Raw genomic sequence first — 15,974 nt, 5'->3', positions numbered from 1 at the left:
CAGCGGCGGCGGGGGGACTTGGAGACCTGGACTCTGCTCTCCCCAGCAGCAGCAACGGTGAGTTGTGCTGCTGCTGGGATATAATATTCTGGCACTGTAGGGGCATATAGGTCTGGCACTGAGGGGGGCATATGTGTGGCACTGTGGGGGCATATGTGTGGCACTGTGTGGGCATATATGTGGCACTGTGGGGGCATATGTGTGGCACTGTGTGGGCATATGTGTGGCACTGTGGGGGAATATGTGTGGCACTGTGGGGGCATATCTGCCACTGTGGGGGCATATATGTGGCACGATGGGGGCATATTTGGCACTGGGGGCATATATGTGTGGCACTGTGGGGGCATAGCTGTCACTGTGGGGGCATATATGTGTGGCACTGTGGGGGCATATGTGTGGCACTGTGGGGGCATATCTGCCACTGTGGGGGCATATATGTATGGCACTGTGGGGGCATATGTGTGGCACTGTGGGGGCATATTAGTAAACGGCATCAGTTGTGCGGCAGCGGCGCTTGGGGCATAATGTGTAATAGGCATTACGTTGTGGGGAGTATTGTGTAATTGCCATCATGGTGTGCGGCGTAATATGTAATTGTCATCACAGTATATGTGTGGCACTGTGGGGGCATATGTGTGGCACTGTGGGGGAATATGTGTGGCACTGTGGGGGCATATGTGTGGCACTGTGGGGGCATATCTGCCACTGTGGGGGCATATATGTGGCACTGTGAGGGCATATATGTGGCACTGTGGGGGCATATTTGGCACTGTGGGGGCATATATGTGTGTCACTGTGGGGGTATATATGTGTGGCACTGTGGGGGCATATATGTGTGGCACTGTGGGGGCATATGTGTGGCACTGTGGGGGCATATCTGGCACTGTGGGGGCATATATGGCACTGCCATATCTGGCACTGTGGGGGCATCAGTTGTGCGGCAGCGGCGCGTGGGGCATAATGTGTAATAGGCATTACGTTGTGGGGAGTATTGTATAATTGCCATCATGGTGTGCGGCGTAATATGTAATTGTCATCACAGTGTGCGACATAATGTGAAATTGTCATCATGGTGTGCGGTGTAATATGTAATTGTCATCACAGTGTGCGGCGTAATGTGTAATTGTCATCACAGTGTGCGGCGTAATGTGTAAATGGCATCACGGATAAAAAGTGTATAATGATTTAAGTAGCCTGTCACTGTTTGGCCTTGATCTGTGAGCCGTACTAGGTCACTGAGTGGGCCTTTATATTTTTATGTCACTGTGTGGCCTTCAGCCCGCCAACTTAAGTGCGAGAGGACAATGACAATTCCTGCGGTAACCAATGTCCGGACATGCAGGTTGCAAAAGTGAGATGTAAGGTAATTGTTTTCCTGCTAGACCATGCCCTTATATTAAGCCACACCCCTTTTAAAAATAAACCACGCCCCCTATTTCGGCGCGCACAATTTCTTCTATGTCATGTTATGTATTTTTTTTTGGGGGGGTGGTATTTTTATTTCTTTGCCCTGGAAGTTAAATTGTCTAGAAACAGACCTGATTATCAGAGCCATGGTACCCATTCACATGCTGGTTATCAGGGATTATTTTGATTCAATTATTTTTCAAATGTTTTAAAAAAGTCCCAGATAAGTGCTATCGGTAGGGGCTATATGAATAGCTCTGTGAGATCAATTATTCTGTGGTCCATTACCGTGGCTAATTGACTTCTTTCCTAAGAAGCATTTTTGGCAAAAAAAAATTCCCCCAGTGCTAGCAGAGGCTGTATGCAATGATATAAGGAATGAGATATGCAGAATATTTTGAAAAGGGCTGAAACAGGTAATGTTTTGGAGATTTCATAAATGTTTCTAAATAAGGTATCCTCAAATTAGTAGGTCAGACCTTAAACATTAATTGAATACCCTTAGGGGGGTATTCAATTGTGTCCAAATTTTTCAGGTAGCCGAAAAATCTGGACATACAGTACCAATCCAATCTCAGCTTGTTTTACCTTCGATGCAAATTAGGTTTATTAAAAAGTGGAATCAGCAGCAGCGAAAAATTGGACTTAACTACACGGATCGGTGTGAAATTCGCCAGTCGTCATGTTTGCGGATTTTACTGACAGTCTAAAATTCTGCACTTCAATTCAATAGGTTCAATGTAAATTCCAATTAATGTTAGTTGCTGTCTTTTAGAAATTTCATGTGGGATAATATAGTTTGCATTTTAAGGTGGCTGACTTCTCGGAGCAGAATCACATGCGGTCCTTTTGCATGTGATGTATTGCATGCGATCCCCGTTCCCTGCTGCAGGGAGTGTGGCCAAGTCTGAGATCATATGTGCAGCACGCATGATCTCCGGCTCCGATTTTTACGGAACCGCGCATCAGAATGGATGTCGACACAGGCCCGATTTGGCCACTTTTCACCCGATGCGTCAACCAAATCGGACCTGTGTGTGGGATTCTTGACACTAGCCAGCCATGTGGTTCCTGAGCATGTTGAAATGTTTCTCTTTCTCGGTTTCCTTTATAAACAGGAGCTGGAAGCAGAGAGGATTCTGCTAATGGAAGACGTTATTGCAAACAGACGTACAATGATGGAGTTAGAGAACAATCTTCTTTATAAGCTAAGTGCAGCCAAAGGTGTGTTCTGTAACAGATATTGTAGCATTGAAGCATCAGTTCTTGGATGAGATTCTCAGATAGTTCCTCAAATGATAAAAGGTTGAATGAGACTGTACTGTCCTATCATTTTATGGGGATGCGTTTAGTGTCAGAATACAGACGCCGGAATGCCGACATTGAGGATGACACCGGGATGCTGACTGCCAGCATCTCAAAATCTCAATCTTATACATCTGTTAGCGCTAGGCCGGGGTGGAGAGGTGTTAGGTTTAGGCACTAGGGGGGTTATGGTTAGGCACTTAGAAGTGGGGGTTAGAATTAAGCAGTGGGTTTGGGTATAGGTTAGGCTGTGTGGGGTTTAGGGGCTGGACAGGGGGAAGGTAAGTAGTACGAGTCCCCTGTTGGGATGCCGGTCATCTGTATGTCCAAAACATGTTTTATCTAAGAAACCGGCACATCTGCCCATACTGAATGCATTTTATAACAGATTGCTGCATATATAAAACATTAAATTAATTGTTGGGGACAGGAGGAAGCCACCCGGAGACGTGAATAGTGTAAAATGAGGCTAATTATACAGTACCTTACAATTTGTGCCGAGTACAGCCTTATAACAAGCTGGGACAGTGTGGGTGCAGTGTATTTGGAATGGGAGTCCTACAGAATAGGACATCTGCACTGTATATATCTAACACTAGAGGTCAGTGCTGCACCAAAAACAACTGTCTTCTGCCTTCTCCAGCCTCCGCAGCACAGCAGGATACGGTCACTAGACAGACAAGCATTAGGACACCACAAGGTTGACATGACTGAAAGTCGACATGGGGTTAGGTCGAAATGGGGAAGGTCGACAGTGAAAAGGTCAACATGGGGTTTTTCACTCTTTTTTTTGAGCCGACAGGTGGTATTTCATGAATCGCCAGCCCCTGCAAGAAAGAGGCCGGCTCCATCTGTATTAAAATCTGCCAGGGATAATATAAGGAATCCCTCTTGTTTCAGCTGAATTGCACTACATGTATGAGTAAGAGCAGGCAATTAACCCTTTAACAACTACTTAGTACATGAGAACTTCCTTCAGTGCCCAAGTACAAACGGGTTGGTTATGTGCGATCGATAGTCACTATTTTGACAGCATGTAAACCAGATCGGCATTACAACTGTAAAGATGCTGGCGAAGCACTGCATGCTTTGCATCGCCAATACCACTGGGTGCCCCTGCTAATGTACAGGGTGCTCCTGTCTTCCTCAGGGTCTATGGCAGAGGATGAGTATTTGGTCGAGGCACTCGACATTACCAAGCAAAGAGCCGGTGAAGCGACTGAGAAGCTGCATATTGCTGCAGGAGCAGAGATACACATTATCCAGGCTGAAGAGCAGTACCGGCCAGTCGCCACACGTGGCAGCCTGCTCTATATGCTGATCACAGAGATGAGCACGGTCAGCATTATCTACCAGACGCCACTTCTAGTGTTCCTGAAGTTATTTGATGAGTCCTTGGTCAGGTAGGATTCTCTCTCCCCTGTTGACTTAGGCTCTATGATAACAGCAAGAGTGTATTAATGTTTCTGCTTTTATCTCCTCTTTAAGATCAGAGAAAAGTCACAGGCTCCAAATAAGGATAAGCAACATAACAGAACATTTGACATTTGAAGTTTTTAGATATTTTGCTAGAGGGTTATATGAGAACCACAAATTTGTATTTTCTCTGCTTCTAACATTAAAAATCGACCTAGAGAAAGGATCGGTGACACACAGGGAGATCCAAACGCTCGTCCGAGGTAGTATAATTAGCTGGATACTTCTGCTTAATAACTTACAGTATTCCCTGGCAATCTCCCAGCATTGATTCATTGCCATGTACTGTAGTAACATACCTCCCAACAGCTGGGTAAGTCATCCAGGTTGTCTACGTCACAGAACACATTGATGAAAAACGCCTATATTTGGGTCAGTTCCTGAGAACGCCACCCCTGCTGGGTCTATAGATAGTGGGCACCAAACTTCAAAAAGTGATAACGTATAGAGATAGAGACAGTAACAGCTCCTAACTGCCAAGTTATAAACTGGGTTTTAACAAAATGACAGTTAGGGGCTGATTGGCTGGTACTTTATCACTTTCTGAAGCTTGGATACTTTATCACATCTCGCCCAGTATATCTAACAACTATTACATGTTGTATAATATATTGGAATGTACGGGGGTAATTCTTCTCTTATCTAATACATAAATCACAACCCAGGGGTTGTGACTACACTGGTGCTCCCATAGCAAAATGTACCAGCTGTCTTCTGTCAGACATGCAGCCATACTAATGACAGCGGCCTGGGGTCCTACAGACCAAGTATTGCAGCGCTTCTAGCGTCCCATGTTTGTAATCTTTGAAGTTCAAATACCAAATATTGGGGCTCATTTCTCAATGAGTGATAAAACTCCTTGTGATTGATAAAGCTTGTTGTATTTGATACATGTAACTGTCATTTTTGAAACTTGACATTTGATACATGTAACTCATTTTTCAAACTTGACAGGACTGATAACATGACAGTTGAGAGATGGATTGGTTAGCGCCCCATTCATCTTACGTAACAAGCTTTATTGTTCACTATGATTTTCATCATTTGTTGACAAATGGGCTCCATTATCTTTTTAGAAAACTTGGTTTATTAGTTGAATATTTAGTTACTGTACTGCTGCATAATCAACATTATTGCACTATTTCTAATTGTTTTGAATTATCTTGCAAAGACTAACACGACAACTAACACCTTACACGTCCCTCTCATTACCACCTCACAGTGGGGCAGATGTATTAAGCCTTAACAAGAAATAAATGCAAGGGTGATAAAAAGAGATAAATGTCCAGCCAATCACCTGCTAACTGCCATGTTACAGGCTGTGTTTGAAAAAAGTCAGGTGATTGGCTGAATGTTTATCTCTCCTTATCACCCTTGCATTTATCTCTTTTAAAGCTTAATACATCTGCCCCAGTATGCAGTGTGTTCTGGACTGGTGGTAGACATATGAAAATAACTCATGTCTTACGGTATGCAGTATGTTCTGGGCTGGCGGTAGACATATGAATAGAACTCATGTCTCACTGTATGCAGTATGTTCTGGGTTGGTGGTAGGCATATGACTAGAACTCATGTCTCACGGTATGCAGTATGTTCTGGGCTGGTGGTAGACATATGAATAGAACTCATGTCTCACAATATGCAGTATGTTCTGGGCTGGTGGTAGACATATGAATAGAACTCACATCTCACAGTATGCAGTATGTTCTGGGCTGGTGGTAGACATATTAATACAATTCATGTCTCACAGTATGCAGTATGTTCTGGGCTGGTGGTAGACATATGAATAGAACTCACATCTCACAGTATGCAGTATGTTCTGGGCTGGTGGTAGACATATTAATACAATTCATGTCTCACAGTATGCAGTATGTTCTGGGCTGGTGGTAGACATATGAATAGAACTCATGTCTCACAGTATGCAGTATGTTCTGGGCTGGTGGTAGACATATGAATAGAACTCACGTCTCACAGTATGCAGTATGTTCTGGGCTGGTGGTAGACATATTAATAGAACTCATGTCTCACAGTATGCAGTATGTTCTGGGCTGGTGGCAGACATATGAATAGAACCCACGTCTCACAGTATGCAGTGTGTTCTGGGCTGGTGGTAGACATATGAATAGAACCCATGTCTCACAGTATGCAGTGTGTTCTGGGCTGGTGGTAGATATATGAATAGAACTCATGTCTCACAGTATGCAGTGTGTTCTGGGCTGGTGGTAGACATATCAATAGAACTCATGTCTCACAGTATGCAGTGTGTTCTGGGCTGGTGGTAGATATATGAATAGAACTCATGTCTCACAGTATGCAGTGTGTTCTGGGCTGGTGGTAGACATATGAATAGAACTCATGTCTCACAGTATGCAGTGTGTTCTGGGCTGGTGGTAGACATATGAATAGAACTCACGTCTCACAGTATGCAGTATGTTCTGGGCTGGTGGTAGACATATGAATACAACTCATGTCTCACGGTATGCAGTATGTTCTGGGCTGGTGGTAGACATATGAATAGAACTCATGTCTCACGGTATGCAGTGTGTTCTGGGCTGGTGGTAGACATATGAATAGAACTCATGTCTCACGGTATGCAGTATGTTCTGGGCTAGTGGTAGACATATGAATATAAGTCATGTCTCACGGTATGCAGTATGTTCTGGGCTGGTGGTAGACATATGAATAGAACTCATGTCTCACGGTATGCAGTATGTTCTGGGCTAGTGGTAGACATATGAATAGAACTCATGTCTCACGGTATGCAGTGTGTTCTGGGCTAGTGGTAGACATATGAATAGAACTCATGTCTCACGGTATGCAGTGTGTTTTGCGCTGGTGGTAGACATATCAATAGAACTCACGTCTCACAGTATGCAGTATGTTCTGCGCTGGTGGTAGACATATCAATAGAACTCATGTCTCACGGTATGCAGTGTGTTCTGGGCTGGTGGTAGACATATGAATAGAACTCACGTCTCACGGTATGCAGTATGTTCTGCGCTGGTGGTAGACATATCAATAGAACTCATGTCTTACAATATGCAGTATGTTCTGCGCTGGTGGTAGACATATCAATAGAACTCACGTCTCACAGTATGCAGTGTGTTCTGGGCTGGTGGTAGACATATGAATAGAACTCATGTCTCACAATATGCAGTGTGTTCTGGGCTGGTGGTAGACATATGAATAGAACTCATGTCTCACAGTATGCAGTGTGTTCTGGGCTGGTGGTAGACATATAAATAGAACTCACGTCTCACAGTATGCAGTGTGTTCTGGGCTGGTGGTAGACATATGAATAGAACTCATGTCTCACAGTATGCAGTATGTTCTGGGCTGGTCAGTGGCGTAGCTACAGGGGTCGCAGCGGTCGCACCTGCGACCGGGCCCCTGAGCCAGGGGGGCCGATGGCAGCAGGTCCCCCCGGGCCGCTTAGCCAGTCACAGGCTGCCCTCCTGCGCTGGCCGCGGCTTCCAGAACACGGCCGCGGCTACAGGAAAATGGCCGCCGGCCTCCTGCACTGAGGACATGCCGGCGGCCATTTTCCTGTAGCCGCGGCCGTGTTCTGGAAGCCGTGGCCAGCGCAGGAGGCTGCCTGGCCGCAGCCAGTGACTGGCTAAGCGGCCAGGGAGAGCAGGAGGCTGTCTGACCCCACCGGACCCCACCGGATCCCCCCCTCGCCCAGCAGCAGCAGCAGCAGATGGAGAGGCAGCATTGCAGCAACAATCGTGAGTTGCTGGTGGGAAAGGGGCATATGTTTATTTGGCACTGTGGGGGCATTTCTGGCACTGTGGGGGCATATGTTTATTTGGCACTGTGGGGGCATTTCTGGCACTGTGGGGGCATATGTTTATTTGGCACTGTGGGGGCATTTCTGGCACTGTGGGGGCATTTGTGTATTTGGCACTGTGGGGGAATATCTGTCACTGTGGGGGCATATGTGTATCTGTCACTGTGGGGGCATATCTGGCACTGTGGGGGCATATGTGTCTCTGGCACTGTGGGAGCATATCTGGCACTGTGGGGGCATATGTGTATTTGGCACTGTGGGGGCATATTATGTGTCTACATTAAAATATAAACAGACCAAGATTTTAATTTTGTTGTATGTAGGGGGGCCCCAAGCTGACCTTTCGCACCAGGGCCCATGAACCTTTAGCTACGCCCCTGGGGCTGGTGGTAGACATACAGTAGGAATAGAAGAGAACTCATGTCTCACAGTATGCAGTATGTTCTGGGCTGGTGGTAGACATATCAATAGAACTCATGTCTCACAGTATGCAGTATGTTCTGGGCTGGTGGTAGACGTATCAATAGAACTCATGTCTCACAGTATGCAGTAGTTCTGGGCTGGTGGTAGACATATGAATCGAACTCATGTCTTACAATATGCAGTATGTTCTGGGCTGGTGGTAGACGTATCAATAGAACTCATGTCTCACAGTATGCAGTGTGTTCTGGGCTGGTGCCTGGTGGTAGACATATGAATAGAACCCATGTCTCACAGTATGCAGTGTGTTCTGGGCTGGTGGTAGATATATGAATAGAACTCATGTCTCACAGTGTGCAGTGTGTTCTGGGCTGGTGGCAGACATATGAATAGAACCCATGTCTCACAGTATGCAGTGTGTTCTGGGCTGGTGGTAGACATATCAATAGAACTCATGTCTCACAGTATGCAGTGTGTTCTGGGCTGGTGGTAGATATATGAATAGAACTCATGTCTCACAGTGTGCAGTGTGTTCTGGGCTGGTGGCAGACATATGAATAGAACCCACGTCTCACAGTATGCAGTGTGTTCTGGGCTGGTGGTAGACATATGAATAGAACCCATGTCTCACAGTATGCAGTGTGTTCTGGGCTGGTGGTAGATATATGAATAGAACTCATGTCTCACAGTATGCAGTGTGTTCTGGGCTGGTGGTAGACATATCAATAGAACTCATGTCTCACAGTATGCAGTGTGTTCTGGGCTGGTGGTAGATATATGAATAGAACTCATGTCTCACAGTGTGCAGTGTGTTCTGGGCTGGTGGCAGACATATGAATAGAACCCACGTCTCACAGTATGCAGTGTGTTCTGGGCTGGTGGTAGACATATCAATAGAACTCATGTCTCACAGTATGCAGTGTGTTCTGGGCTGGTGGTAGATATATGAATAGAACTCATGTCTCACAGTATGCAGTGTGTTCTGGGCTGGTGGTAGACATATGAATAGAACCCATGTCTCACAGTATGCAGTGTGTTCTGGGCTGGTGGTAGACATATGAATAGAACCCATGTCTCACAGTATGCAGTGTGTTCTGGGCTGGTGGTAGATATATGAATAGAACTCATGTCTCACAGTGTGCAGTGTGTTCTGGGCTGGTGGTAGACATATGAATAGAACCCATGTCTCACAGTATGCAGTGTGTTCTGGGCTGGTGGTAGACATATCAATAGAACTCATGTCTCACAGTATGCAGTGTGTTCTGGGCTGGTGGTAGATATATGAATAGAACTCATGTCTCACAGTGTGCAGTGTGTTCTGGGCTGGTGGCAGACATATGAATAGAACCCACGTCTCACAGTATGCAGTGTGTTCTGGGCTGGTGGTAGACATATCAATAGAACTCATGTCTCACAGTATGCAGTGTGTTCTGGGCTGGTGGTAGATATATGAATAGAACTCATGTCTCACAGTATGCAGTGTGTTCTGGGCTGGTGGTAGACATATGAATAGAACCCATGTCTCACAGTATGCAGTGTGTTCTGGGCTGGTGGTAGACATATGAATAGAACCCATGTCTCACAGTATGCAGTGTGTTCTGGGCTGGTGGTAGACATATGAATAGAACCCATGTCTCACAGTATGCAGTGTGTTCTGGGCTGGTGGTAGATATATGAATAGAACTCATGTCTCACAGTGTGCAGTGTGTTCTGGGCTGGTGGTAGACATATGAATAGAACCCATGTCTCACAGTATGCAGTGTGTTCTGGGCTGGTGGTAGATATATGAATAGAACTCATGTCTCACAGTATGCAGTGTGTTCTGGGCTGGTGGTAGACATATGAATAGAACCCATGTCTCACAGTATGCAGTGTGTTCTGGGCTGGTGGCAGACATATGAATAGAATTCATGTCTCACTTTCTTACCGATTGCTTTTGAAACGCTGTGTGACCCAGGATGTTATGAATTGCATTACAGGTGGAGCAGCACTTGACATGAAAAAGTGTCTCCAAAAACCGTTCCCATGGATTCCTGATATAACCTGGATGAATCTTGTAGAGCTAAGCAAATTGCCTCCATTTTCAGAAATTTTGATCCAGGTACTTTATAGTTGTTGCAGCCATCAAACTGAAAACACCACTATTATTATTATAGTAATGTATTACTTAGCTTTGTTAAAAACACAGTGGATGGAATTTCATACTGTAAATCCTATGCAACATCTTACAATATATACAATATAAAATAAACATGTCATACAGTCTGCATGAGGATATGTTCCAGCGTATCACCATAGGCACGCATTCCTGAGACACTGTCATCATCATCATCAACTTGAAGATGGTGAAGGCCTCTTGATGTTATAAGTTAAGTGGTGCAGACCATTGTGACCCCAAATTCACAAGAAATTATAATATTTTAGTTATGTCTTTTTGTAGATAGCACCATGAGACATGAGACATAGATCTGTTTCTGACCTACTCCTTGTCTTAAACAAGGTAAAGAAAAGGTTACAAATGTGCTATATCTAAATTCATGCAACAGGTGTTTTCATTGAAATAAACATAAGGCTTTATTTTATATGATTATAATAAATATAAATAAAATTAAATACAATTTGATAAAAATGCTGGTACCATTTAAAAGTGAAATGCGCAAAGTCACCCAATGTGTCCAATAAAGCTCCTGCTGTGTGTCCGTTCCTAGGTGTGCCTACTTGATAGATCCCAATTATAGAGTGGCCGATTCTGTAGTAGCAAGTTAGGACTTTTAGGGAGAGACAGCGCTGTCCTGCCAAGGGTACACCTGGTGGTGGAGGATGCCTTTTTTGCTGCAGGCTTGAGTGGGTCTTGGTTGCAGTCGGCTGAAGGGAGAATTACGGGAAGCTGGTCCGGTCACAAATTGAATGGTACAGGTGGATATCCAAATGGGTGGGCGTCTGTGCAAGTAGTTACCGACGCGCTTCGCTTTGGAAGCTTTTTGAAGGTGATGCTCACATTACTATGTACCAGTTTTTATACCAGGAATAATTAGGCAATAGTGAACACCTGTTGCATGTTGATTAGTATTAATTCTTCATATTAGTTAGAGACATATAGGGCGAGATTTATTGGATTTAAACTCAAATCGCCGTTTATCGCCATTTTTTTATATCGCATTTTTCCCCAGAAATCGCGTATTGAATGGCTGGCGCAAAGCCGCCCGAAAAGTGCGATACATGGCGATAGACGGCGATAAGGTGCGAATTGAGTCGATGTAATACGCCATAAAAGTGCGATTTCCGGGTTCGGTCATGTGCGTATTAGCGTCCAACCGGAGTGCGATTTACACCAATACACCTGAACAGCCCATACAACATGCTAACCTATTGGCCCACCTTAGTCCCTTGCAATACGCATCACACCCCCTATATAAAGGGGCGCAGACGCCATTTTACCCTTTGAAAGGGAGTAAGGCGTTTGAGATAGAGAGGAGAGGAGGTTTTGTAAGGTGCGGAGGAGGCAGAGGGACAGGCAGCTTGGGCCCTAACACCCCAACCACTGGGTAGGGTAGTGAGAACCAGCACTGCCAAAGGCAGGACAGGGAGAGCCAGCATGCTCCCAGCTGGAGCTGCGCCAGGGAGAGGCCACATGGTGGAAGCTGAGCAGGTGGCTATGGAGGATGAGGAGGAAGCAGGCACAAGCCAGGTGTCCTCACAGGAGGAACAGAGTGCCTGGCACACAGAGGAGGAGCTGCAAGAGGGGGATTTCTCTGAGGTGGACTGGCCTGTGCAGGAGGCCGAGGAAGCTGAATTGGAGTTGCTGGGTGAAGAACCAGGACAGGAGGAGGAAGAGGGTGAGCCTGGAAATGTGGAGGAGGATGATGCAGCTCGTACAGCTAGTGGGAGGAAAGTCAGGTTCTCATATGAGGAGAATATGGCCCTGGTACGTGCACTCCTGCCCCTGTATGACTGCCTACTTGGTCCTCACCATCATCGCACAAGTGTGGCAAGAAAGAAGGGGATGTGGGACAGTATCACCTCCGCGGTAAATGCAGTTAGCGCACACAAGAGGAGTGTGCGCAACGTCAAGAAGCGATACAATGATATCAAGCACCTCCTCAAAGCCAAGCTTGCCCTGGAGAAGAAAGAGGCCTGTCGCACAGGAGGTGGCCCTAGGCAGGAGGTCCGCTTTAAGGCATATGAGAGTTTGCTACGCCGAATCATCCCACCGGAGGTGCTTCCCGGCATCCACATTGCCGACACAGACAGGCCCCCCACTCCACCGCCAACTGGTAAGTGTCCACACATGTCAATGTAAAATTTTGCTATGTCATGTGCGCATGCTATTATGCTGCTATGCTTTATGTGTCCTAAAGATTGCTGTGTGTGTGGAACTACATCTCCCAGCAAAATCACATTTTGCTACCTTGCATTGCTAAATAATGGACTCTGCATGTTGCTGGGTTATGTAGTTCCACAGATCCTATTAATGTGTGCTGTCCTAAACACTGTAGGCCTGCAGTGTACTTGATTGTTAATCCTTATCAATCCTCTGGTTAGTTGAGAAAGCACTTTACAGTCACTTTTACATGTGTAATCTGCTGGTCTTTCCTGTTATTTGCAAGTGGATGCAAAATATTGTTCACAGGCATAATACTCAAATAACCACTTCAGTTCAAAGTCTTCAAATTCCTTATGTAATCATATAAGGGTCCAAAAGTTTGATTGAGGAAAAGTTTTTATCTGCATAATGTGAAAAATGCCAGTTAGGTGCAAATGATAATAATAGAAAATGTCTTCTTCTTTCAAACAGCTCCAGCTCGGGAGTCCCAGCCTGCTGTTGACCAACATCAGCCACATCCGATTGGTGACACTGTCCAGTCTGCAGGTGAGATATCATAGTGTTACACACACACATTGCACAAAACACACATACCTGTCCCCACCACAGTAGTCTGTGCCAATGCATAATGCATGAGCAACACCTAACCATTCCAAATAAGGTAACATGACCCACCATACACCAATCTGCATAGCATACTTACCACTCTTTCCTCATGTGTAGGTCCTTCACAACCGATGCCTGAACCAACGGATCCCATGCAAAATATCGACGACATGAGTGAAATCATACTGGAGACGGTGACATGGTTGGAGCCTGCACAAAACCAAGCACACCCAGTCAATGAAGCCCCCTATACGCAGTCACATAGGCAGCAGCCCACAAGCATTGCACCCACCAACACCCCCACTAGTGCGGAGGAGTTGGCGCAATCCATCCATATTTTTAAGGGGAAACAACTCGCTTTTATGGAGGTGCAGACCACCCAACTAGAAACGGTGAAGGGGTATGTGCGGAACATAGCTCTGCAAATGCGAAGAATTTCGCAAAATGTGCGGGCGGTACTTATGTAATATCTGGGCTCCCGTTTTTCTTATGACACCGCATACCCTTGCGGGGCTCGCTGCGCTCGCCACGCTTCGGGCACGGTGGCTCGCTGCGCTCGCCACACTATATAAAATCAACTCCATGCGTAATTGGATAGTAGGGGTATGAAAAAATGGGGTGCATTTAACATGGGAGCCCAGATAATACATAAGTACCGTGCGGGCTAATGTAGGGACACAAATTCGTCTTGTCTCTACATTAGACACACGCTTAGCAGAAATTGGCCAAGCCATTCAGGGTCAAACTACTAGTTTTAGAGGTCTAAATACCAACATGGTTGAACAGACCCAAGCAATTAATGGCCAAACAACTGCGTTGATGTCCCTACAAACGCAAATCAGCCTCAGTGCTAATACTTTGTTAGGTCAGCACCAAACCACATCTACCCAAAGCAGTAGTGTCTCCTCCACACCCATGAGTGGGTCCCCCACTACTCCCCCATGTCGTAGTGTCCGTACTAGGGGTGGTGGTGGCACTACTGGTAAGGGTGCTAATACCCGGGGCAGTATTTAAACATGAATAATCTTCTTTGCATTTACATGTGTATCATGTTTATTCTTTTTTGCATTCACTGTTGCAGTGATTCTTCCTGCAAATGTTTCATATGCTATGGCCTATGGCCAAATGTTTCTGCAAGTAAAAATTATTTGCATCCAGCAAACTTGTTGTCATTTTTTACAAATGATTACCCACACTGTTCGATTATGTATTGTCAACTAGTGACTTTTTAGCAGCCATGGGACTTTGGGTTGGGTGTGCTTATTAGTAATGGGATTTTAAGGAAATAGTCACATTTGAAGGGGATAAGCATTGGGAATTGCATACTGTATGTAGGCACCACTTGTTTTGCACCATTTCAAGCACCTAACATCAATGATCCATGTCACCTCCATCCATTAAGCCTATGTTAATTTGTATTAGCCAACATTTGTACACACAGAAAACTACAGTACTTACTTGACATTGTTATAGGTGTTATCATGTTGCCAGCCATAAAGTATGCTGTGGTGGGGTAGCTTTCAGGTGTTGGCCATTATTGTTGGTCTGCTTCTGGGCAATTAACATGGACAGGGAAAAGTGTAATGTTACCAATGTATGTGTGTTACAGGTTCCCCATTACTATTCATTGTACACACACAAATTACCTGTGAAATGCTGCCAGATCATCCGTGTACGAACCACATCCCCCCTCCGTGTACCTCGCACTACAACATCAGTAGTATGAGCTTCCTGCACGACTGCTGCAGGGGCCACATCGACATAATTTGGTTGACCCAAAGCTATGTTATGCAGCATGCAGCAAGCCTGGACAACCAAAACCACTTTGGCAGGGTGGTATAGCAGTGTACCTGCTGACCTGTCCAAACACCGAAATCGGCTTTTCAGCACCCCAAAGGTGCGTTCCACTACATTGCGGGTAGCAATATGTGCAGCATTGTAGCGGTGCTGTGCAGGGCTTTGTGGGTTCCGCAGAGGTGTCATGAGCCACGAATGACACCCATATCCTGAGTCACCTAACGTGTTAAGGGATTTGTGTGGTCACATATCATGTGGGCAATTGGTACATAATAGTAGCAGCCTATACTACATTGTTTGGGCTGGTATAAACAATTACAACAGAAATGACTCTTGATTAGAAGGTTCCACACATGGATGTTAAAGGGAAAGACATAGGTAAGCAAACAGCATGTAAACAGTGGTAAGTGACTTACCAAGTAGCCAGCCCTCTGGCATGGTGTTGTTGTGTAAACGGTCCCAGAGAGCTGAGTGCCGCAGGATATAGGCATCATGGCAGTTCCCGGGGTAGCCTGCAACCACACTGAGAATTCTGAGGTTGGCATCGCAGACCACCTGCACATTGAGGGAATGTCTGCCCCTGCGATTGACATAGACATGCTCCCTCACGTGCGGGGCCCGAATCCCAATGTGGGTGCAGTCTATGGCTCCCAGCACATTTGGAAATGCTGAGAGCCGATAGAATGCCACCTTCAGGTCCTGCCACTCGGACTCACAACGTGGGAATGTGATATATGTGCGCCACAGCTTCTTTAATGCATTTAACACTTGAGAAAAATGTTTAGAGAAAGTGGCCCATGAGCTCACAGACTGAGTGGAGCCTGTGGCAAACAAGTGGAGGGCGCACAT

The 15,974-nt window shown here is 45.7% G+C and overlaps 1 protein-coding gene across 9 annotated transcripts in view; it reads left to right on the top strand.

The window, feature by feature from the left end:
• DNAH8 (dynein axonemal heavy chain 8) overlaps positions 1-15,974 on the top strand; it is a 358,983-nt gene that overhangs the window by 299,324 nt on the left and 43,685 nt on the right. For 8 of the 9 annotated variants that reach the window (XR_014471558.1, XM_083175420.1, XM_083175419.1 and 5 more), the window contains 4 exons: positions 2,526-2,631; positions 3,863-4,115; positions 4,201-4,391; positions 10,378-10,499. Coding sequence is in view for 7 of the 9 variants with exons in the window: in XM_083175420.1 (XP_083031546.1) it covers positions 2,526-2,631; positions 3,863-4,115; positions 4,201-4,391; positions 10,378-10,499 (672 nt within the window). In the remaining 2 variants the exon portion in view is untranslated. The remainder of the gene's footprint in view (positions 1-2,525; positions 2,632-3,862; positions 4,116-4,200; positions 4,392-10,377; positions 10,500-15,974) is intronic. The other variant, XR_014471559.1, reaches the window with a different exon arrangement.

The sequence above is a fragment of the Crinia signifera genome, chromosome 3 (assembly GCF_055691185.1).
Source record: "Crinia signifera chromosome 3, ASM5569118v1, whole genome shotgun sequence".
Classification (NCBI taxonomy): Eukaryota; Metazoa; Chordata; class Amphibia; order Anura; family Myobatrachidae; genus Crinia; species Crinia signifera.
Note: the sequence above shows the minus strand (reverse complement) of the source record. Positions and strands in the feature narration are given on the sequence as shown.